The 26,548-nt window shown below is 32.4% G+C and overlaps 1 protein-coding gene across 1 annotated transcript in view; it reads right to left on the bottom strand.

The window, feature by feature from the left end:
• LOC143255661 (disintegrin and metalloproteinase domain-containing protein 12-like) overlaps positions 1-26,548 on the bottom strand; it is a 95,637-nt gene that overhangs the window by 42,776 nt on the left and 26,313 nt on the right. The window contains exons 2-4 of the mRNA XM_076511688.1: positions 26,092-26,180; positions 2,810-2,962; positions 1,819-1,901 (exon numbers count right to left, since the gene is read on the bottom strand). Of these exons, the coding sequence (XP_076367803.1) occupies positions 1,819-1,901; positions 2,810-2,962; positions 26,092-26,180 (325 nt within the window). The remainder of the gene's footprint in view (positions 1-1,818; positions 1,902-2,809; positions 2,963-26,091; positions 26,181-26,548) is intronic.

The raw sequence follows: 26,548 nt of genomic DNA, 5'->3' as shown, positions 1-26,548 counted from the left end.
ACTGTTCTACACTCTAAACTGAATTAGAAAAAAAAACAAAAAAAACTTGAAACCAGCCCTTATCATTCCAAAAACTAATCAAGTTTTTTCTTAAGCTCACTTAAACTTACTACCTCTACATTTGAAAGCAGCCCATTCAAAAGGCCAACACCCTGTTAGAAAACAAAAACTGCCTTTGCTGAAGATGACTCCCACTCTGCCAAAACATACTTGTGTTCCCATTCTACCATTATTCTCACTGTTAACTATGAAAAAAGATGATGCATCAACACTACCAATTCCCTTTAGAATCTTAAACACTTCAATGAGATCTCCCTGCCTCTTCTTTTTCAAAATAAAACAATTTGATAGATTCAGTTTTTCTTCATATGACAACTCCTCCATTCCACGCACTATTCCAATAACCCTCCTCTGTATAATTTCCAACAATTCCATGCCCTTCCTGAAGTAAGGAACCCAAGTAACCTACACAACAAAATAATAACCTCTTTGGATTGGTATTCAGTATTTCTATAGACACAACCAAAAATCCTATACATCTTACCACTAGCAACAGCACACTACTTGGATGGCTTAAGAGACTGATCAACTATTACACCAAGATCCCTTTCTTTCATGACACTGTTAGAGCTATATCCATTGAAATTACACTTATAATTTCAAACTAGAATAACCCACATGCATTATTTTGCATTTATTATAATTAAAACCCATCTGCTATTTATTTCATGAGTTCACTATATGATCTAAATCCTTTTGTAAACCAGCAGCATCCTCTTCATAGGCAGCAACACCTAAGACCTTAATATCAGCAAATTTCAGTAATTTATTGACCATTCCTTTATCCATGTTATTAATAAATCAAAAAGAACAATGGTCCTACATTTAAGTCCTGAGGTACATCACTTGAAATATTAATCCAGTTTGACTGAGTTCCATTTATAATGACTCTGCTTTCTTCCATCCACCCACTCTTCTGTTTAATTTACCAATTTATTTCCCACACATATACAGACAATTTTGTTTTTACAAACCCTTTATGTGGCACCTTGTCAAATGCTTTTTGAAAATCCAGATAGACCAACTCTAAGCTGTTACCCTGATGTTGACTATCCAATAAAATTATAAACTTTATTAAGTGGCTTTGCAATGTACCATTTAACAGACTTTCCAAAACTCTTTGAAATGATATTAAGACCAATGGATCTATAATTATTGGGATAATTTTTACCACCTTCCTTGTAAAGAGGAGTTATGTTAGCTAACTTCCAATCCTCTAGTACCTGCCCACTATTGAAGGACTGCTAAAAAGAAAGTACTAAAAAGTAGCTCACATGTCCAATTTTGAACTTCCTTCTGTACCCTTGGGAAAATATTGTCTGGCCCAGAAGTCATTGTTTTCTACGCTTCACAATTTCTCCTTAACCAGCTCAGAATTAATGCTTTCATCTTGTTTGATCTCATTTCCATTTATCAACTGTTCAAAATGTGTATGCTGCTTAAATCTATGTTAGTAAAAACCAACTAAAAGAGCAAAATTTAATAACTCGGCCATTGCATAATCATCAGATACTAGCCTTCCTTTATCACCTCTCAATGAGTCCTACTCCTATTCCAACATTATATTAACTCTTAATGTATTAAAAGAAATCCTTACTGTTAACTTGTACATTTTCAGCCAATCTTTTCTCATATATCCTTTTTGATATCCTAATTTCCTGTTTAACCAAGAAATAATTTAAGATTTGCTACATGTACTTATAAACACTGATTAGACTTTACTAACTGATTAACCCATTAACAAAAGAATTATCTTACCTTATTCCATGACATGTACTAACTGCAGCCCACGACTTGTAATTTCCTTTTAAATTACCATGATAATGGCAATGTGTTTGCTTCTGTAAACATGTTTCACTTATTAAATATACAAAACATACTGTCTAGTTAAGATAAAAGAGATAAAAGTTAAACTTAGCTGAATGTGTAAAAACAAATAAATTCACTAATTAAAACATAATTAACATTAAATCAATAAGGAAACTTCCCCTGAACTCAATTACAACTACTTTTTCAATTATTTCTTACACGTTTTCTACATTTAATTTGCACAGTTTTAACAGAACCATGAAAGCATTATTTTTAAGCTGTACAAAAAAACACTAGCACTTTCACTGAATCTTAAAACTCAACATTAATAATACAAGCAGTTACTGAAATGTTACATGCATTCTAAATCAATAAAATGTAGATCTTGATACTGGAAAAAATACATTTGCAATGCAAATACAGAAGGTGAACATGAAATCATAAGGATATTTATCTTAATTTATATTTCTTTCTTGTTATTTACAAATATGACTTCTGCTACAGAACACAATACAACAATTACCTCATTTCTTTAATGACTTGAAGTCATATAGCTATTCTTTTCATGTTATGTATGAAACAAACTAATTAAAGAATAATGCATAGAACTTAACATTATGTTTTAGTCTTCAGAGCATGCTTGAAATGTTTTTATGGAAGCATCAGAAGAGTATCATTTTAGCAGTTGTAAATCAAACCAATAGTTCTGAAACCTGCAAGTATTTATTATATAATGTCATCAAATTTCTTAAGATGGATACAATACTCCTTCATACCCTTATTACATAACATTCATTAATACACTGTTGGTTGCACTAATATGGTGGTTTTCCCATACATATATACATACATAGTAAATAAAGTAATTTATATGCTTACATGAAGAAAAAGTTTGTTAAACTTAAAAAATCAGATTATGAAAAAAATCCAGCTTTCTTACCTCTTTCATTGGTTTTTCTAATACATAAAATCCATTTTTGTGATGTTTCTCAAAATAATGAGATGGGAGTAAAAGTTGATTCATTCGAAGTTCAAGAAGAAATCGTTTCTTTGTTGTTTGAAAATCGACCATGAGGACCTTTTCATGATCATCCTATCAAAATATAAACAACTTTTTAGTTGTTTAGGTGTTTTAGAATCAACAATCTAGCATTTTGCAAAATTTTAAATAAATACTACTCACATTAGTAGACTTTAAAAATATAAAATTCAAAAACATTTGAAACAAAATATCAGTGCAGACTAGCAAACTAATTTTGATACATGAAAGAGTCATCTAGTTCCCTGTCTTTGCACTAATGTTTTGTTACAAAAGTTTGATTCTTTTTTGTTAAGTGCATAATGTATTTCACACAGTTAAGATAACTGAAATTATATAGGTGTGACTTCCACAACCACATTGCCCCTAATATGAAATTTATTTCATATATCAATGAGGCAATACAAAATTCAACTTAAACAATCCAGTTTAACTCAGCCTTAATCAAGAGCAATTATTCAACTGTTTTGATCCAAAATCATGCAAAATCCATACTGATGTTACAATTTCCATTATTGGTCCTTGACTACTGCTTATTTTACAAATGACAAGAACTTACTATCTTGGAAGCTTGTTTATTGAAGAAAAAATTTTCTGAAAGTTTTGAAACAAAATTGATAAAATATAGTCCCAAAATGTAGTTTTTATTGTAGTTAATAGGTTTTTTTAAGGCTAAATGTGCAGAATTAATTACTTCTATACAAGTTAGTTTCAGAAGTATTTCTAATAATAGCACTTTTGTTTGGAAAAAAAATATATTTGTTTAAAATTTTCATAGGTGTGAATCCTAAATAAAATTCAAATTTTACATTACTTAAAAATATTGATTTATTATGTCTACATACAATACTGTTCCCCAATGGCATATGAGCATATGATGCTAAAAATTCAGTATCTGTTGCTGTGTTGATCACTGCACATACAGCCCATTGTGTAGCTTTGCACTTAATAACAAACAAACTAAATATAGAATACCTCATTTCAAGTTCTAAACTAACTTAATGAAATTACTACTAATGCCAAAGATATCTTACATCTATTTAAAAACAAACTTTCTGTAACACAACACATCCAAATAATATACCATTACTAGTTTTTAACACATCTTATTAACAAGGTTTAATAAATAAATCTTAATTTGTACTTCCAATAAGAGTTTGCTTTCTAAAGACAGAATTTTCCTGTTTCAGAGCAATTAATTTGAAATTATGTTTATAAAATATTCTCATGGCTCTTTTTTTTATTAATGAAATGGTAAAATTTTTAGGTGAATAAAAGACTATCATTAAGAAAATTGCTAGCCATTTCATGTTATTTCACTACAGTCACATGGTTGTCGTGGGAACATCACTAATTCACTTTCTTAATTATCTTTATCTTTGTATATAAATCATTTCTCATAGTATAAACAAAAATACTTTATATGCATCCTGTATTACCATTTTCTAATTCACATTCTTCAAGGCAATTTTATAACCCTTTCAACTTGGTTAGTAAATTATTTGAAGTTAAATGTTGGATGTGCCATCTAGCTGTTGCTAAAGAAATATCTTTTGATACATACATACATTTTTTGATACATAAATAAACATTAATTGAAATTTTGTTAAATGAGCCCTAACATAATTGCCACTTTTATACTGTTGTTGTAATCTACATCTTCCTATAATTTTGTCTGTGAAAAATGGCACTTTTATTTTTGATTTTTTTTGTACCAAATGCAACTTCACCATACATTATTTTATGATATTAATACCTATCTACAATCAGTAACTATTCTTTCTTTGTAATATCAAATATCAAAACAATTTACCTCCTCTCTATATTAATAATTGGTTTTAACAACTTCTGCAAATTTTACTGATAATTATATATACATATAGACAAATATGCTAATCAACACCATTTACTAAGTCTCTCAGTAATACAACTTTAATTATTTCTTCTTTTAAAATTAATGCTTTTCATAATTGAACATGTATTTTTCTCACAATTTTTACATAAGAATTAAAAAGAAGAAACAATACGTATTATTTCAGGTAGAATATCTTTTAGATATCAATCACTGTTTCATATTAAGATAATCTATCTTGCAAGAAGAAAGACTTCAAACTAAGTATTGTATAATTCAAAGTAAAGACTGTCATTGTATGTAAGCATGCATTTTGAGTAAGCTTTTTCTTGTGAATAAAATATGCTTGTTTCACTAAAAAAAATTGTCTGGCTGTCTACTTTCACTTAAAATGAAGACTCAGCAGAGATACCTTTAATCACAAGAAGTCTTGTAATTTTTTGAGTTAGATTCTGCTATTATTACAGATGTCTGACACCTGTTGGAAAATTAGTTTTTAACAGAAAATACCCCAAGTAACTAGAGAAGTTGGTGCTGTGACCAGGTTTTATTGAGAGATTCTCTGTTGAAACAAAATATTGAATGTACACACACCCTAACACTACCCTTTTTGCCATAAAAATTTAAAACTAAAGATTCCACCACAAGAATAACTTTCTGTGAATGCAAGTATTCAAAGGCCAGAGAGCAAGTTCATCCATGGACAGAGTTGGCTGAGTGAGAAGGGCATTTAGTTGAGGAAGAGTCTCATTATTCAACCACAGACTCAGAATGACCGACAAGTATCTGGTGCACCCAGACAATGTCCCTGATAATTGAGCCGAGTTACAGAAAAGCATAAACAACCAAGAACTACCAGAACAGGGAGATGTCTCGGGATTACCTGGGGATGTTTATATTGAGCTCCTAATCCAACAGCATTAAGGACAAGACCCATTCCACCAGTCAAACTTTTCAATATTTGAGGCAATGGACATGCATTGGTGGAGGCCATGACCCATGGACAAGGTATGAACAGGGATGGATAAAATACCCATTGACTCAAAGGAAGTCCACTGACAACTGGAACAAAGTAGAGCTATAAAATAAGTAAGCACTGGCAGATCACCATCTTGCACCATGAACTATCAAGTAATCCCCCATTTGGATGGTAGAGTGGTAGTAAATAGTTTCCACACTAAGCTGAGGAGATTAGCAACACATCCTCCTGGTTTTTAACAGGGTTAAGTTGAAAGGAAAGGATCTTTCTCAAATGACAAGGTCCTGTATATGAAATGAAACAAATTATATCTCTGATCTTCATAGGGTTTTCAAAGAAAAATTTGGACTGATTTTTAAGCTGTTTCAATTAGGCAAGAGCCTGAAATAGATTTACTTTGAGAAGGACAATCCAATATCTGGTCTTAAGCTTCAACAGCCCAGCCCTTGATGCCACTAACCATCTGGATTAAGTGCAGTTAAAGAAACCATCATGGATGACTTACATCTCATTAACTAAAGCTTGAGACTCAACAGAGAGGCACCACTGAAAGGTGACTATGTGGGTGACTTGTGCTAGTTGTATGGGAAGGCATACCTGGCAATGGCTTAAAAAAAACGAAAGGATATCCTTATAGATAAATTCAATGAGGGACTCCTCAGTGAAACAATGCATTAACACTTAGGGGTGAGGAATACTTTTACCAATTTTTCACTGTTTTGTTAATTATTGATTATTTACTTTCCACACTTTTATAGTGAATCTAACATTATCTTGTTTTAACCACCTTAGCCCTTTTTCCTTTTGTTAGATGATGTCTTCTGCCCAAACATTAAGTTTAATGGTACAGTGTTTACAATAGGCTACTGGTATTTGGTATTGAGTATTTATTTCCAGGCAATAAGAATAAAACAGTTGTTAAGACTAGCATATGAATTAAGCATTCACAGTTTTTAAGTATAATGGGTGCAATAAGTAGATTTTATTTGGAAACTCAAGAGTGGGATGTACTTTTAAGAAAGCTAGTAGTGAAGATGTGCACTTTGCATGCAGAGTTTGTAGGTAGGTAGGTAGAAATTGGAGGCTAACCAAATTAATGTAGAAGTAAGAAAAGTTTAGACTGTAGGAAAGGCAGCAAGACTGAAAGAGTAGATCAAACTTTTAAATATAAGGAATTTCACCTGCAAAACAGTGACTTTTGGGAAGTTAGAAAGAATACTATTAGGGCTAGAAATAGTGGATTTAACTGCAATGAACTTATTCTATGGAGCAGCAGATTGCAGCCCTTAGCTTCAGAAGATGAGGAACTATTTGTAAGAAGAAAAACAAAAGTGCCAGAGAATGATATGGATGATAAATTTATTGAGGTTATTAGTTATATCTGATTCTTTGATAAAACATGTGGATAAGATAGTCTGTGGGGTAAACATGGGTGAAAAGAATTAGGTTATACTACCCAAGAACACAGATGAAGGATGTAACTGACAAAGCAGGAGATATAATAAAGGAGACTAACAGAGATGAAGTTTTGTTATGCATGTAGAGACTAATATTGTTCGTAAAAGGTAGATCAGAGAAGCCAATTAATAAGTACAAAAGGGTTGATAATGACATATAAAGGGAAAGGCCTTAATTTTGTCAGGGATACTGCCAAGAATTAACTGTGGGAGTGAAATTATAAGTAGGTCATTAGGGCTATATACTAGGCTTAGATTAGTATTTAAGGATAAGCAGATTGACTGGTTAGACTTGTAGGATAGGGTCAATGATAAAAGGGAGCTTTCTGGAATGTATGGTTTGTATTTAAATAGGATAAAGAATAGTTTGTTTGCTAGGGCTAATAACTCAACTGTAAGGGAAGTTTCAAACTAGGACTAAGTCCAACATAAACTAAATATAAAAAAGCGTAAGGGGCAGAGAAACATTTAGCATAGGAAATTGGTATACAAGTAGTTCTAAGTACAGGTTTAAATGTTACTATTGTAATATTAGTTATACAAGAAATAGTATAGATAACTTTAAAGTACTGGTAGGAATGGAGAATTTTGATATAATAGTGATAACGTTAAACAGATAATTTTGATGACAGAAATGTATTTGAAATACTGGGTTACAGGTTATTTAATAGACAGAGTACTGAAGAAAGGGAGAAGGATTGGCTTTATATGTAAAATGTGAGTTACATCCTATTAAAGTTAAGGATATCAAGGATAACACCGAGAAGATTGAATCACCTTGGGTTTCTATTAGTGGAAATTTCTTAAGACCACCAGATGATACTGCTGAAATTGGTGAGTAACTTTACAACGAGATCAAAATTTCAGCTGTTAATGAAATCATAATTATGAGTGATTGTAATTTCAGGCATATAGATTTGGAAATGCTAGAGTCAAATAAAGAGGAAGAAAGGTTATTTTGGGAACTGTTCACCAGTCAGTCAAGCAACTGACTGGAAACAATGCCATTTTTAAATTTATTAACTTCAAATATGGAAATGATCGAGAGGATGGAAATTGAGAAACATCTGGGTGCAAGTGATATTTACTATATTAGTTTCAATGCTTTAATACACATGGAAATTAAGAATAATGCCAATTTGGTTACAGCTTTCAAAAAACATAAAGGGATGTTAGAAGAATTATTTGTTATGAAGTAAGCAGCTGAGGTTTTAGAAATAGAGTGAGGAGCTGCCTGGACAATACAATCAGTCACTGCTGCCATGCAGTTGTCTACTGATGGCTTACAGACTATGGCAGGATCGAGTTAAAAAAAAACAGTGAAAGAAGTTTAGTTGAACTGGTTCAGCTTCCACCGAGATGTGCAGGTCAGGTAGCATCAACCATGGTCAGTCTCCCTTAAAATTATATGAAAGTCATCACTGCCCTGTGGGTCACTGTCAACACTCCAAGAGAAGTGAGAAAAAAATGAAGGGGAGCAGATAGAGAGATCCATAGCAGTAACAACCTGACCAGGTGCATGAAAATAAGTATAAGAACCAGTACTGAAGACAGGAAGGTTGTAATCTTAGAGCACATGCTCTAGGGAACAACCCATCCCAACAATATCAGCACCACCCCAGAGAGGATTAAAGTCTTGTAGAATTAAAAAGGAGACAGCACTGTTTAATGAGAGCACCAAGGTATGAATGATCATAGGTCTATCCAGGAGACAAGTAAAGAAAACAAATAGTGATGGTATAACCCAAGGAAACACGGATAGCTATAGCTTCCAAATGTGTATCAAGTGGCAAAAGCAAGGAGGACACATGCTAATCAACCAGCAGTAGCATCCCTCCATGCACTTATCCATCAAACAACATGTTCTTTTAGTATAAAGAAAACTGTTGAAAAATGACTGTATTAGCAAGTTTCAAAAATGTTTATTGTAAGGAAAGACACACAATATGATAAAAATCAATCAGCACCTTGATGTCATCTAAATCAGAATAGAAACCTTGACAATTCCACTGTGTCAGTGGCCATTTTTTATTTAGGTGGGGGAGAATTGGACAGAAAACCCTTCATTTTTGACCATGTTGTTTTCTTTAGTAGAAGGTGGTTTGTTGACCTCTGTGGATCCTTCCCTGTGTCAAGTGGGCAATTCTCTATCAGTGGATAAAGATTTCAGTTACAGAGCATAAACAAATAGTCATTCTACATCTCAGGGCTGAAGAAGAAGATAGACCCAAACAGGCACCAGAAGCCATAGCCAAAGGTAGTGGATCTGAGGAGCCATTGAAAGGAATGACAGAAACAGAGAGGAATGAATGTTGACTCATCAACTTTTTTAATGAGGGTAAAAAACTCTTGACATGGTTGGAGAATGACTGTCAGAGGCACATTCAGATTTCTCTACCCTACCACTCCTAGCAGTGGAATGGACTGCAGCAGCATATGTCCAAAATGGAGTGGAAGGCAGTAATTGGAATTCCAAACCCCTGGGTAGGAGGTATTGTTCACAGTCGTTAAAAGTTGCATCTCTTTCTCCTAGACCCACTAAGGACAAGAACAAAAGTAAGAGGGGGTAGTAACCATTACAGTTAACACAGAGAAGTTCCAGTTTGCACTCATAGGCATTGTGATCTTTACCACCACCACAAGATGCCTTTGAATGACCAAACCACTGGCACTGGTAAAATCAGAGAGAGTTTTGAATATATAGCCATACCTTACAGTTCAAGTAACCTGCCTTGATGGTAGTAGGTGGATGTGATGATGGAAATGTGAATGTTTCTAGGCAGCATTATTCTGTCCTTACAAATGGAGACATGGCACACTGCAGAAATGCTTTGGCTGGAGAAACCAGGGAAGATATCTCTGACTTGGGAATGTTCTTTAAATCCCTCTCAATAATAACTCCTGTTAAGGAATTCAAAGTAACATTGGGAGTGACCTCATTGGGTATACCTTTGATATCAGGAGTTTGATTTGTTGTGGAATAGATGTTTCTACCAAAATGTCTCCAGAATACAACTTTCTGACTGACTTATAAGAACAAGCAAGCTCCTCTCATCCATTCTAAATGACAAAGGGAGACATCTGCCCTAAGGATTTCTCAGATAATGAATGTATAATGAAAAACTGAAGTGTAGAATCTGACTATGATGGTTATTGTGTAAGAGCTGTCCATGCATGGTCGTTTTCCAGTTATTTGTGTTTTTTCTTAAGAATTTGGATATTCATAAAAAATAGAATAAATGTCAATGCCCTCTAATCCCACCCACCATGGTGTCCTATAAGGGGATGCACTACAATGCTAAACAAGAACACTGTAGCAATGTCACGATTTTGTGAACACTATACCCAAACACCAGCAGACAATGTTGACAACACCCATTGTGAATGTAGAATATTGGTAACTCAGTTGACCCTGGCCCAATAGAACCAGCCGAATGCCCCAAGATGAACCACCCCAAGGCTGTCTGTTTACAGGAATTCAAGGCCAAAGTAGCATATAGAGGTTGGACCACTCAAACACCAAGGTCCTCTCCTTCCCTTCCCACATCACCACGTACCACAAACACATGGGTGGATGTTCAGGTCTCAGAGGAGGAAAACTGAAAGTACAGAACCTTCTCTGGAAGATCCTCTCACCACGTACAGGAGTCCACTTCGACAGGTTTCAGTTAAGACAGTTTTTACTTTGTTTTCCAACAGGGTGGTTAGCCTTTCAAATAAGTTGCCTTCAGATACTGTAGAGGCAGATAATTTTCATAATTTTGAAAGAAAGTTTAATTAGTACATAACTGATAATGGTTGGCTTTAAGATTTTTATTTATTTAGTAATAGTTTTAGTTTAGAGGATAGAGCAGCCAAGATGCACCAAAAGATCCTATGTTGTTTCCAAACATTATGTTATTTTGATTCAAGTTAGAACTGGTGTATCTTTGTTGGCCAAAGTATGACGTAATCTGATTGTTGACCAATATTGTCAGGAAACGGAGGTCAAAAGTTGACAGTATACACTGAAAATAAAAAGATCAACTTCGTGTTTAATATCCAAGTTTGTTTTTTTTTTTTTCTGTTCACTCCCAGTTTTTGCAAAGAAAAGACCTTTTAGATTTCATTCAGCATTTAGTACTGAGATAATCTATATTGCAAAAACGAAAACGACGACGACAACCCTAACGGTCTGTTATCACACGTGGCTATGCATTTTGAATTTTCTTTTTTGTGTGAATAAATGTGTTTGTTTCAAAGGTATGGGCAAACTGTTTACTTTCGTGCAAAATTCATATTTTGCTCAAATAGTTAATTATAAGAAGTTCTGTTAATTTTCCTCGTCGGACTCTCTGCTGTTATTGCTGATAATTTTTTATACGTGTCGAGAAATCGTTTTTATACAACTGAAAACCACACTTTATGCGAGTTTAAACACGTTTCATATCAGTCTTTATGTATATCGAAACCTAGTGACTCAGCGGTGAGTACAAGGTTTCGTAACGCTAAAATCAAGTGTATATAATCCTGGTAGATACACAACATAGATAGCCCCTTGTGCAACTTTGAGTTTAACAACAACAGAAGCTTTAAAACATACTCATATCAAATAAGTAACTGTTCACTTCGCGATAACACTCCCATAATGGCAGCGCCTGCCAAACGTTTTCGTAAGACATATTGCGATATGTGCAATATCCATTTATGTTTTGCAGTTCGGAAAATCATGGACGGAATGGGTCTTCTGCATATAAATATTTTGCTAATCGCTAACTTTAAAAGAATTTCTACCAAACTGATTACTATTATATGAAACATATAATACGCACACATTTTACTGAAACGCGTTACACATTACACTAAATTTGCCACAGTCTATTCTGTCACACACCAATGTGGGTTTCTATAAAATAAACTAACATTATTTCAGGTTCTTACACTCATCATTGTAACTTCAATTTTAGGTTAAGTCAATGTCCTGAGCACGAGTTGTCCTATTTATGTCCGTTTGGCCATGAGACTGAAAGTTACAAGAAAAGAGCACGACATGGGAGGAGTGAAGCAGGAGAGTTTATAAAAATAAATATGGATTCTGGTAAATGTTAAAATCCCCGCATGTTATATTAATACTTGTAATTTTTTGGCATTTCGATAGGAATTTGTGATGTGATAAACTTAAATCTGTTCATATTTAAAATATAAACTTATACAACACATATTTCGTCACAATCTGTAACAAGTCTATCGATCTTTTGAAAACTGTAGATCCAATTGTGGATATAATTGTATAATGCAAGGAGAAAATTTCTTGTGATCTAAAGTTACCGTTGCAAGTTACATACGATTTAAACACCAATGAATCATAATGGTATATAAAACTAAGTTACTCTGCACAACATTTGTTTTTGAAAAGTTTTTGCTGATTGTGACAGATACCTGGTGGGTATGCACAAATATAGTTTTGGTTTTGCTTCATCACGTAGGAACTCTGAGAAATAGACAGTTAATTGTTTACCGGCAATAACATATTTAATTGCGTTATGTTTCTATTACGCTATTAAGTTCAATATAATTACAAGTGTTTTGCTCCTGATTTCCGTTTGTATTCAATGTCCAACAGTAGTCAGCAAGCATTGACGGATTCCAATGGCCCTGATATCTTTTTTCCATTGTAGCAATGTCCTGGTGAAACTGAAGATTTCGATGAAATAACACGTGATGAGCAAATTTGGATGTAAATTTCGTGAGCAGCACCCAAAAATCTATAAGGAACACCCAACAGTGTTCAAGAAGTAAAAACTTTGTTGTGCAGTGTTATTAACAAACAATTCCAACCTACATACATTTATTTATTTAGGTTAATATTAAGAAAAAATTTATGTCTAAATTATATTTCGTCATATCCTCAAAAAGTAATTTACTAGAAAATTTCGCACGCCAAAAAAAACAAACACTTGTTTGTTGAAAATGAAAATGGTTTTTAAGTTTTTAAAAATTTGGTTTATGTTATGTAAACGACTACGAAAAACTTTTAATCTCACAAACGGTATAATATAATGAAGCATTCAGTTTTTTGCATGTTGTGACTTTGCTTTAATAATGTTCTAGATGCTATCAGTAGAAACCAGAATCCTCTGTTTCTCCTTTTTTTTTTAATTTATTCAGGGAGGAAGAGTCAGTTATTATACTTTACAAGTGTTAAAAAGTTGCCTACCTTGAAAAGCTAGTGTCGATCAACAACATGATTATATTCTTATCAACCCCGTTTTTAAAACACCAAACATCACAGGCACTGATGTGAAATTATTTCCTTTCTCGTAATTTCTCTTTGTGCGCGAGACCTAAAATAGTGTAGCCTAAAACAGTGTAATTATATTTTATATATCAAAGAAAGAATTAAAGAAATATTTCTGTCCTTTTACGATTATCAGAGGAATTGTTAGTTCATTGTTTGCCTTTATAAAGATTGTCTTCAGTCCTCTCAAGTTGAGTTTGTCTTTATTAGATCCAGCTTCAGAAAACTTGCTTTTGTCTTGATCAGGTGCTCAAAACAATGATTCTGATAGGTCATTCCAACCAAAAGTAAATGAAATAAGTTTGGACCTTTTCTTCTAAATAAATAATTCTAGCTTATGGAAATTATTAAAGTACATTTTCTACAATGCGAAACCGTCTATTAATAGTCTCAAGATTTAATATATAGATATCCTTAAATGTCTTATACTAAAGCACGTAACCATCATGCATTTAATATAGTTTATTTAAAATGCGTGATTTGCATTTCTTTTGGAACCGAATTATCCCATGTTGCTGTGTTGAAATCTTGTAAGCAAGTATTTTCAATATAATTGTTATTTCCTGTCTGGCTTCATAGGTAAACTGTGATTTGCTCGTTTATCATTTAATTAAAAAGGGTGTCACATCATGAGGTTTTCCGTTGTTTTCTTGAGGTAAAAACATACCACACATCAACAGTGTCCAAGACAGTGTATAGGTAATTCTATACATAACCTTTATATTTTTATTGATAGGAAACCTTGGTGTTGCACGAGCAATGTTTAACACATGATCAAGTCTTTCAAACATGTAAAAAATTACAGACAAGATGATGTCAAATAAATCAGAGATAACTTCACATCAGATGTCGTTTAGTAACAAATAATTGAAACTTTATTAAAAATTCTCCAAAAGTGAAAGCACTACCACAGTCTGTTTCAAATTTAGACGGAATTCATGTGAACCACAGTTTTGTATTTACTCTTAGGCTCGTAGCAATTTAATGATCTTAAAAACTCTTAATGAGTCAGTAAAATCTTAAGATCACAGGAAATGTTTGGATTAAGACCTACGCATTAAGACGGTTGACTCACGAATTTAAACGTTATCTAAACACACCTATGACATTAAGAACAAATGAATAAACTTCCTAAACAAAATGAATTCCTAAACGATAATAAGTTTCCTCATATTTTTCACCTATTAAATAAACTTATATTGTAGATTAGAATATTTTTATAGTTAAGTTTGTACAGTGGCAGATTTAAGCTTGTGTGAGCTCAGGGGCTAATTTTTTTTTTTTTCATTGGTCCTACATTCCATTGTAATTTTACATTGAATAAAATTTTCAATGAAGCCCACTTCTAACCATTACCTAAATACGCCACTGAGCTTGTCCACATTCTACGAAGAAATTCTTTTCTACAGAAGACTTAACCACCTAAAGATAGTTTCCATGCCTAAATTGGCATTAAATACACATATATTTGAAACAACGCCAAAAAGTTATTGCAAAATCCTACAACCATCTACCCCCACAACAAAAAGATTGTTTGAAGCTTTAATCCAAAGTATTGAAAGTTTATAATTTTATGAAGATTATAAAAGTATTTAATTCCGCAAGTGTTTGATTTTCACTCATTCAAAAACTCCCAGATTTTTCCTCAGAGGGTAAAACTTCATTTTATGCGTAATTGTTGATAACAATTGTAAAACCTTGAATGGCAATATAATTGCAGCGTAGTAGTACTTACAACGTTTCTGTAATACAAGTATTCGAATCATGGGTATGCTCATTTTGTTATGACAGTTTTTGAGAACTTGATCGAACTCTAGCAGTTTAGTAATTTGTGGACCTCTCTTTCGATGACAACTGGGTGCTTTGACCTATATAAGTTGAAGTAACCTTAAACTATTTCTAGGACACGTAGCAAACAAAACGCTGGAGGTGCTAAGTACATAACGCCGTCTTTACAGCTCAGTTTCCCTCTTATCTACATAAATACGTTTATCTAATTAATTATGAAAACAGAAAAGAGCTCCGTTGATGGCCCATAACAATGGTTTATGTCACATTATCACCCATGATTTTAACTTTGCAGCGAGGACTTCAACCTGGTAGTTTCAACAAAAGCTATGTAACAAACCGTTATGCATGTGACTAAGTCTTTCTCTCATAACTAATGGTTTCAAAAACGATAAATTCAGCAACAACTGCAAAACAATACAATGGCATCTCAAATTCCAGTTGCACAGATAGTCACAGTGTTATATACTTAAACCATTTATCACTTCAGACTTCAAGTAGAAAGACCATCTTGTATACTGGACACATGCTTTAAAAAAAATAATCTAACCACTCACTTCCTTCTAAGAATGTTTTTTTTCTCGCAATTCTAAGTTTAAAAAATTCTTCTATCAAAATGGCCTCGCATTTTCATCGTCGGAATCTAGCCAACACGTCCCGGTTAACTAAATACCACTTTACAAATTGTATTTGACACAATCTAGTTACTTTGAATTATCAGAGAAAACATTTTTACATACCGTAATATTGCAGTTAGACGATGAAAGACCATTAAATCACATTTAAACAACAAACACCAATAGGTGTGTGTACATTATTATATATTTCTTAGTTTTTAAGAAACTGCAATATCGTCATTATATTTTCTAATACTGCTCACAATATTTTATAAAATTATCAATAAAGGTTGATTTTTTTTATTTAGAATGATAAATATTAATATTCAATATAACATAATAATTTGATGTAAAACATTCTGAAAATTTGCACAAATTAATAGACTAATAGAAGCTTCATTTAAACGGCGACAATGGCGTAATTTTACTATGAAAATACGAAAATTAGTGTTTATTCGATCAGTAAAAGTAGTTTATCGGCCAGATGGTTAAGGCACTCGACTCGTAATCCGAGGGTCGCGGGTTCGAATCTCCGTCACATCACACATACTCGCCCTTTCAGCCGTAGGGACATTATAATTTACGGCCAATCCCCCTATTCGCTGGTAAAAGAGTAGCCCAAGAGTTGGTGGTAATGACTAGCTGCCTTTCTTCTAATCTTACACTGCTAAACTAGGGACGGCTAGCGCAGATAGCCCTCGTGTAGTTTTGCGCGAAATTCAAAACAAACCAAAAAAAAGTTCTATGTTAACAACCGCTATAGTATTATGGTGAGAGCGGATACGTAGGAGAATAAACTGAAACAGTCTTCGAATCAAATGAAGGGAAGTTGAAAATGGGTCTGGATGACCTTGGCTGAGCTGAATACAAGGTTTCAACTAGCAAATTCTCTTACTTGTAATGGACGTCATGAACAACAAACACTTCTAATTTATACATTAAAATAAATTAGGATTCATGGTCTTGTTTCAAATAAGGGGGCACGTTTTAACTAATCCACATTGATAAATATAATTCGCAAACGTAAGCAAAGGATTAATTATAAATCATGAGATTTAAAAAAAACACTTTGCTTTAAAAAGTTAGAAAAATTTAATTATAAAACTAATGTTGATAAACAAGTGCTTTCAAAGAAAAATATATAAAACAAAGGATTCGTTTAACACATTTATTTTCTATAATATTCCTAAAGCCTTATCTCTTGAAAAATAGTAGAGTTAAGCTGCATAATAATAACATAGCGCAGCGAATGGTAACATTATCATGATATAGAATATACACTTTCAAATTGTCAGTTTCACAGAAACGTACACTTTTCACTTAATTTTTTGTAGCAATACATTTTGAGAAACATCAAGAAAATTCGAGCGATTATCAACCCCTTCCCCCTTATATTCAATTCCAGTTAATTCTGTTCATTGTCCTTTATGTACTAATACTCATAACTAATGACACACTGGGGGAAAATTTAAAATATTCTGTAGTGTATTAAAATATAGTATATAAACAATAAGTGGTTCAAGTGTCTTCCGCAATTCCCGTATTATCGCTGCGACATACATTAAAACATATAGTGTTAATGACACTTTCCTATGGAAGATGTTTACAAATGTGAACAAATCAATTTGGTTTGAATCAAATTGTTTCTTACTTGCTGTTCATACTTCATGTCTCAAGAAATTTAGTTAAAGTTTATGGCTTGTCTTTTATGGCATATTAGAAAATAACCTCATAACTGAATAAAAACTTTCGAAGCCACAAACGGATAAAACTTATATCTTATTTTAACGGAGTTCGTAATGTATACGTCCAAAACTCGACAACTACCAATCATAACTGGGTAAGTAGGCAGTATTTTTATAGCTGAGCAATAAATAAAACAATTCGAAATAAGTTTCAGATTTACCCAATAAAAAAACTATAAAAAAGGATTAAGTTACAAATATAAAACAAATTTAAAAACTTGAAAGAAATTATTTATTGTTCGTTATTGAAAATCACATGGAGTGTTGCAACAGAAAAGCAAGACACTTGCATTGATAACTTTGTATAACAAAGAAATACTTCAATAAATCTACTGATGTATTGCTGTGGTGATAGCTCATTTTTAAACTAAAATTTCTATAAAATCCTTTTTCTCGTGGGTGGTAAACATTATTGAATGTAAAGTATCAGTACATTGTTGTGAAACTGTCAGACAATTCCAGAAAAGGCCGTAGGCTCAGTAGCCTTCCGCAGGAACTAGCAGTTATAACTGCCTAGAGGGAATAGTATTTCTGCTAGTATCTCATAACTTAGGTTTATTAGTACAGTTCAACAAAAATTGTATATCTCAAAATCACTCAAAACGTATATTAAACGGTCCCTTAACAAAACTGTAAAAAATAATTGTGACATCTGGTGGTCAAGATGATTCATATTATAACACGTATACGTTTACCACCCACGTCTACTTGTAGCATTCACGGTGAATTACGAAGGTCGACACTGACAAGCCAATTCACTACAAGAGAAAACAGTTAAATAGTAATCTACACTGAGAATGGTGACAGAACGTCAACTCCATGTTTGTTATTCAGGTCAACGGAGTTACATCACTGTATTATTCATCGATATTTAATTTATATATTAATGAACTTTTAACAAAGTATCATTTAATATATTCAAAGAATAATAAAAATAGTAATGTAACTGTAATAGTGTAAGTAAACCATTTTAATTGCTGAGACTAAAGTAGGTGATACGTTGCAGAGTGAAACAAAATACCATTTATACAAGCTAAAAATACACCGATATCTCTTAGTAACATTTCAACTTTAAACATGATGGAGTAAGATATATTAATAATATTTTCCAAAATCGTCATTTTTAAATTTAAATATTAATAGATTTTCATTTGTCTGAATATTAACTCGCTGAAAATTTTCCATAAACGTTTTAATAAGTTTACAAGTATGAAATCGAATCGATAACACAAAGTAGCAAAAGAAAAAAAATGCAGTTCATAAGCATTTAACAAAATTAGTTTATCTTTGAATATGCCATGAAATTAAAACCTTAAATACAACACTACTTTAATTCCATTTTCTGTTATAAGAATGGTTTTAATATACGTATATGATAAAATACAGCAACAGTAATTTATTTATAAACGTATAAAATCTCAAATGCACTCCCAGGAAGGGAAGAATAAGTCAAGAAAAGAAACACACGAGGGAAACCTCGTGTGCTGCTTCGCACGTTAAATTATTTTAGGCAGGAATGGAGTAAATTAATCTACCAAATATTTGTTTCTATTTTTATTAACTATATTATTGTGCACCAGCAATACCAAACGTGGGTGAGTTCACTTATTTAATTTTACGATTCATCAGAATCTCTACCAGTCTACCTTCATATTGAAATCCTTTTAGGCAGGATTAGAGTAAATTAATCTACGAGATCTTGGGCTTGGTCAAATACATCAATAGAAAAGGTTTCACTTTCCAAGTTCAAAACTGTAATTAGATATATCAGCCAATAGACGATGGAGCTACCAGCTTGTAATAAAAAAACAACATTCAGAGCCATTCTATAAGCCATTCCATATGCTGCAGTGTTAAAGGATATATAACAGGTTTAAAGTAATACCATTTGATACTAGTACATATAACCAAAATTTGCAGGCAAATACAAAATCCAAAGAAAACAAATTAAAGTTTTATAGAGAATACAGCCCTTATTTTCTGTGACAGTAAGACGGCTACTCTAGTATTAGTCAAGCCTTATTTGGCTCAGTGTCAAAACAGAGTACTTACACTAGCATGCCTATGAAAATGAGTCATAGTAGCTTTCAACTGTAGATACAGACTATGCATACACAATTTACTATAGACAAAGTGCATACAAATAGTATTGCTTCAAGAGACAGTATAGTGTAAAACTATATTAACCAAAAGATTAATAAAATTCAAACTAGAACAACAGAAGAAATAAGACAACCCTATCTGACTTGTATATAAAGTAAAGGTTACCTTAAGGGAACGGAACTAAATTACATTTAATATAAAACCACTATAACTAGCCTCAGTCAATTAGATACCCTAAATACCACAAAAACCCTTTCAAATAGTACTTACTTCAACACTTAATAGAAATTATGAATAATATAATGCTCTATTAAAAAACCAAGAGGCATATTTGTAACAATAATGAGATTACTAAAATCATAGAAAATATATCAAAATATAGTGTATATACTATACTCTTTAAACCTCACAGCAACAGACCACTTTATAACATTACTCATCAAGGAATGAATTAAACATGTTTTGAAGAAACGATAAAACGAAACCAATGAATAAACATTAAACAAATTATGAGTGTAAGGCCAGAATGGTTGAAAGCTAATTTGCTTAAAATTTCTTAACCCCAACAAATATAAATGAGTGAACTACTGTTAGAAACAACAAACTCTGTAACAGAGAAAGTACGTTATTTTCTACTATAAATTCTGTATTAAGGAGAGGTGTGCCATTTTCTACTGTAGAAACCCTGTATAAAAAAAAAATGTAGTTTTTCTACAAAATTAAGGAAGTGTTTTTTTTCTATCAGAATTCCTATATTAAAGAAAAAACTTTACTAATTACTTAACTAAAATACAATTTAAAAATAGATAAAATTACCATGATTTGTTTAATATATTTTGCTCACCTCAGATGATTGTTATTTAAGCATGGTGGATGAAAGATCTAAGAAAACATCATAATATACTATATTTTCAATCTGTTTATCATAGTTTGAGAAATGATTATTAGAATAACCTAATAGTTTACTATTAGGTTTTTTTACAGTATATTAAAAATTACCAGCTTTGGAAGGAAAACCCATATTATACAGAGTTTGTATACACTGAATATAAAACAGAAAACATTAAAAATGTAATTGTGATGCACAATTCCAGAGACAAGCTATCTAGATGATAGATAATGTATACAAAGTTATTATATGTGCTTACACTCTACTTTCTAAGTCGTATTGGTTTTGAACAAAAAAATATGAGTTTGATATTTTCTTTCAGCTTATGTACAAAATATTAACCCCCAAATAAAAACGAGTTTTTATTCTAGAAAAGAATTACAGTAGTGCAAGTGCTTTTTTTACATTACGGCCTCCAAACTCTTTTATAGCCACCCAATTCTGTATACGAAGTAACAATTTTATGTATTTTTTCTTTCAAATGCATTTCATTTTTTACCATATGTAGTGCATAAAATTACAAAGTATCTTAAATCTCATTTAAAAAACAAAATTAAAGTGACACTTTACCTTCATACTTGATGATGAGAAACCCACTTGAAATAAAAATGCATCTCAGAATGGCTGGTATGGATATTAACTTTTATTGATAAGCAGAGAATGTTTCAACCTTTCTAAGTCATTTTCAGGTTAACCAGTTGTTATGAGACACAGTTTGCCTTCATATGGTGAAATTGGTTTAGTAGAAATTGACTGGAATGTATGTCCTAATTATATGCAAAGAGATTAACTTGGAAAATACAAAGGGTAAGATATGGAAAACAGTCATAGAAAACTGTTAACAAGATATTACATTTTTCAAATATGAGGTCTCTTGATTTATTTTAGTCTCAAGATACAAGTTACATAAAGTCTATATAACGTTCAAGAGCCATCACCATTTACAGTGTGATGCATTCTATGAATTTGCAAGAAGAACATATTAGTAACAAAAGCAATATGTGAAAATTTAACAAGCCCAACAGCTAAAAAGAGGTATATTTTGGATGAAGCTTGTAGAATTTTGTAATATATGTTCACGTAGATGCACTTGTAAAAATATAAGTGGAATAACAGCACTGCAAGAATTTGTAGAGGGTTTTACTTAAACACCAGACTTAAATTCAAATATTCATTTTCTGGACCTTATAACAAGTAATTTGTATTCATAATACATATTCAAAATATACATTTTATCCTAGTTTCTCAAGGTAACTTTTCAGCTTGCTTTCATTAACCCTTTTTCCTACACTACAGAAATACCTAGGTGTTTTTTTTTACTTAAGTACAACTTTACTTGATATCTAGGAGTAGCTAAAAGACTTGTATGTTCAACATGTAATAGAAAAATATAAGCATATAGAATGTAGCAAAATAGAATATTTTTCTGTTTATGATAAATCACATATATAAACATTCAATGCATTATTAGAATTCCTCATGGTGAATATTCAAACATTGTATAAACATGGTTTATAATAGTTTTAATGTGGTTATCATGTCTGAGTTTTTTATTTTTATTATTAGGGAATCTAGCATATGAATGCTGCATTAAGAAAAGATGTGCTGGTTTCTATCAGAAACCCAACATAAAAAGAAAGTCAAACATATTTATGTAGGTTTAATTTAATTATAAAAATATTTTGTTCTTGTAATAACATGTAGCCAAAGCTTCATGGGCTACCTGGTTTCATTACACCTTTACATTAATAGTACTTTCCTCTTTTCAAACTTACAGCTGTTACCAGACTTCCAGGGTTTCTTCCTTTATCCATCTAAACATTGGTTTGTTTGGTTTTACTCGCTACAGTCTTTTATACCCCAATTAATTAATTAATAGCATTTGGTGATATTTGTCTCATGACCTTCTCCACCTACATAAGTGCACCCTCTATCCTGATACTGCATAAAGGTACCTCATTCAGATAATGTTATTTTAAAGACTGATTCCATCCCAGTCTTGAACACCAGCTCTCAGTGGAGAGGATGGGCAAAAGGTAAGTATTAATGGAAATATGTTTAATTTAGGAAATTGTTAACTTCCAATACATTCATACCTCCACTTCCACTTATAGATAGAATCCTACATTGAGAAGATGAAGAGGCTAGTGAGAGCATTATCCATACAAAAAGCATCTGTATAGATTATGGGTGTATCAAATAATGATTTGCATCCTAATGGAAAAACTGCACTAAGTCCAGAACAGGTATGCTCTTCATCTTGAACTTAATTCCTTAATTTCATAGTTAAAACTGTATGTAAGTGACCACTACTCAGGGTTAAGGGGTCGTAGCTAAGGTAGTTGGAAAAACATTATACCTATATTTACTTATGAGTGAATCCCAACCTGTAGCCATAATGTGATGCATTCCAAGCTATTGGGATCAGAAAAAGAAAGTGAGCAACACTGAAGTTGACAAGAGTTCTCCACCTAAAAGGCAATACCCCAGGCTCAAAATTACAAGATCATGTATGCCTTACTCAACCATAGGGAACATAACTCATCGGGTCTGGAATTATAAGCAAGCATCTTGACTCCCCAACTGTGTGAGAAAGATACATTTCATATGGCCCTCAGAATTATGGGGAGGACATGGAATAACTGGGCCCAGGATGGGACCATTCCATATTTGAAATTCAGGCAATAATGAACCCTCCTCCCTGGACAATGTTCTTAATCTATATTGGCCAAACAAATGGGCCACGCGCACTCCAACCAGATAGTGGAGCATCAAATCTGAACCAGTATTATGAACCTGTTGCAATCTGTATAAAGCATATTGAATTAGTGGTTGCAAGTGCAAAATTGGTTTGGTAAAAGCACACCTGTATGGGCAACACTTGCCACAGAGAAGGAACCCTGAAAGGTATAAAAGAAAATATTCACCCCTCTATATAATCTAGCTGAAATATTTAAAATAGCTACAGGTAGTAGGAAAAACTCAAATGAACAGACTGCTGGATCAGGCAAACAGTGTCAGATAAAAGTACTGGGGAGGTCAACATACTAGTCAGCACACTGATCTTCAGTGGGCAATATGACCAGGCCATTAATGACATAAGTATGTAACAAATCTAATTAGGCATAACTTTCCAAAGAATCTTCACCTTCAAAGAGAGCCCAGAAGAAATGTTGTACTCTAGCATCTCTAAAGGCATTAGAGCAGACAACAAAACCATCAAGACCCTAATTTAACATGACCATGATTAAAAGCTGATTGGACATACAAATCAGAAATAGTGATCAGATGAAAAGGTGAAAAATACTTTAATACCTTTTCTGTCTGACAGTGTCTTGGGTAAGAACAACTGGTCTGAGAATGTAGAGAGAATGAGAAAGCAGCCTGAAGGCTGCAAACCACTTTGATATATAATGTTCGAGAAGCAAAAGTATTATTTCAGAGTCAGAAAATGCTACCACCTGGCAGTAGTAGGCTAAAATCATGAAGTTCTGATAATGCCTTAGATAAGGCATAACTGTCCATTCATGTAAATAAAAAGTAAACTTTCCAGCATGAGCCACAATATCTGTAGATGGAGAGAAAAGCCACTAATTTACTTTCAACCATTAGGTAAGGAGTAGGATTAAAAGCAACCTGGTAGAGAAAGCCCAAAGCATCACATAAATTTGAAGAGTCAAAAGAAGAAATCAAGTCAAAAGCAGCTAATTACAAAGCTAATTTTTAATTTTTATTTTTCTTTAAAGAGTATATTGATTACTGTTGATTGCAACAACCTTTTGTAAGATAAGGTTGTTTAATTAGAGCAAAGCAAAATTGGGTCATCTGCCACATTTACCCAAAGAAATGAAACCCTGTACCCCAGTGCTACAAACTTGCAAAGTGAAGGAGGGCTATAAAAAGCTAACAGACTAAAAGGCACAGGAAAAATCAAATCAGAATTCTCTCCAATGTGTCAAGAATAACCCTTAATTGTAGCATCAGAGCCCCTTGAAAGACTATTACGGATCTGAATATACGTCTCCATCTCACTACAAATAAGATCGCCAACAGTCTCAACCAAGAGGGATAGGAGAGACCTGATTTGCCTATGTACTTCCTGCCATAAATTGGTTTGCTAATCAGAATAAAAATGTTTTCTTTTTTTTGTTGTTGTTTTATTATCATCATTTTTAAAAATATATTTATTATAAATTACTATAACAAAAATTGACTACGTAACATAGATAACAGTCAAACAATCAAAATATTTGGAAACTGATAAGTTATGCCTTGTCAAGAAAAAATAACATTATTTGAATGATCTCCTTATATACAGTACCAGGACAAAAAACATATTGATGTAAATGTAGTGTAATGAGGTAAATATCATCAAGGGCAATGAAGAGGGGTACAAAAGACTGGAGCAAGTGAGAAAAAAATACAGACCAATGCTCAGATAGGCAAAGGAAGAAACCCTGGCAGTCTAGTAACAGCTGGTAGTATGAGAGAAGGCATTTATGTATTGGAGTATATACTGTCTTGCAGCTGTGCTAAACCACTTAAGTAATGATCACAAACACAAGCATTCAGGAAAGTAGAGACTTGTTTTATTTCACAGAAGAAATTGCAGATATCAAAACCTCTTTGCACACGTGAATATTATCGATATTGTTGCCTGTCCTTTGAAATGCCACAATAAGTTAAAAAAAAAAACAACACTTCCTAGCCTTTATGAGTTCAAACATTTGTCATAAATGCATGCACTAGAAGCTTTTTTTTTTTTAATTCCCCTCTAAAATTCGTTATAATCCTTACAAAGACAAACCTTACAATAAACTTCCTACATCATATCAAATCTCAGTGTTAAAGCAAGCACATCCCTAGATGCATTTTCTTAAAAGATGATTATCTTAAATACAAGTAGAAGCATACATCCTTTAAAATACTTTTTAAACAATTATTAACAAAGGCAGCAGAATATACCCTCTAAAACGTTTTAAATTACCATTTGAATATGGAAATAAATTTTAAATATGTTTTCATTTAAGAACAAAAACTAAGTGAAAACATCAATATTATATACTCTTAATAACCCTTTTTCATTTAAGAATTCTTAATTTAATAAAATTAAGAAGTACTCAACATCAGCAGCTCCCAAACCTTTTCCAGTCTCAGACCTCTTTTCAATATCTTTGATGTGCCATGTACAGCAACAAGAATGAATTATAATTAAGTTCTGTAACATTACAAGTAGGATTTTATAATAATATAACAGCTAACACATTGTGGACACTCCGAGATACCTGCAGTTTATGTACCTAAACTTTTGATTTATTTAAAACATCAGCATGTCTTAAATTTTTGTTTTTTGTTGATTTTATAAGTGAAAACTCTTGTGTAAACCAATTAATGTGAATATTGCTCTTAAAATCTTTTCTCCTCATTCTATCCTCAATTATTTCTTCTTTATTTGGAAAGGAAATGATAAATTTACCTTGCTCCTGATCTCTCTCTTTTCCCTGCCATCTGTAGAGAAGACTCGTGGATAAGCAATTTCATAATGATAGAATTCAAGTTTTGGATCTATTGCAAATAAAATATAAACAAGTATAACTGCATGTATTCCTCTGTACAAACTATATGATATTAGTCTTACTATTAGGCTTCTATTTTATCACCTATTACAATTTTTAATGCAAAGATAATTCAGTGTCATCCATCCATAAAAAAAGTTCACAAACAAATAAAATAATCATAATAAAACCAACATTTTGGTATATAGGTATTTCCTTGAAACTCGTAAGATTAACTTAGTACAGTCTATTAATCTAGCTGGTGTAAAGAACCTTTAAAATAACAAAAAAGTTTAAAACAGGTAACAGAACATTAATTCATTAACATCATCTCATACAGTATGTTTCTTCTCTAATCAAGACATTTTCAGAGTAAAG

Source organism: Tachypleus tridentatus, chromosome 7, assembly GCF_004210375.1.
Source record: "Tachypleus tridentatus isolate NWPU-2018 chromosome 7, ASM421037v1, whole genome shotgun sequence".
Classification (NCBI taxonomy): domain Eukaryota; kingdom Metazoa; phylum Arthropoda; class Merostomata; order Xiphosura; family Limulidae; genus Tachypleus; species Tachypleus tridentatus.
The sequence above is the reverse complement of the archived record's forward strand: the minus strand, read 5'-3'. Positions and strand labels throughout refer to the sequence as shown.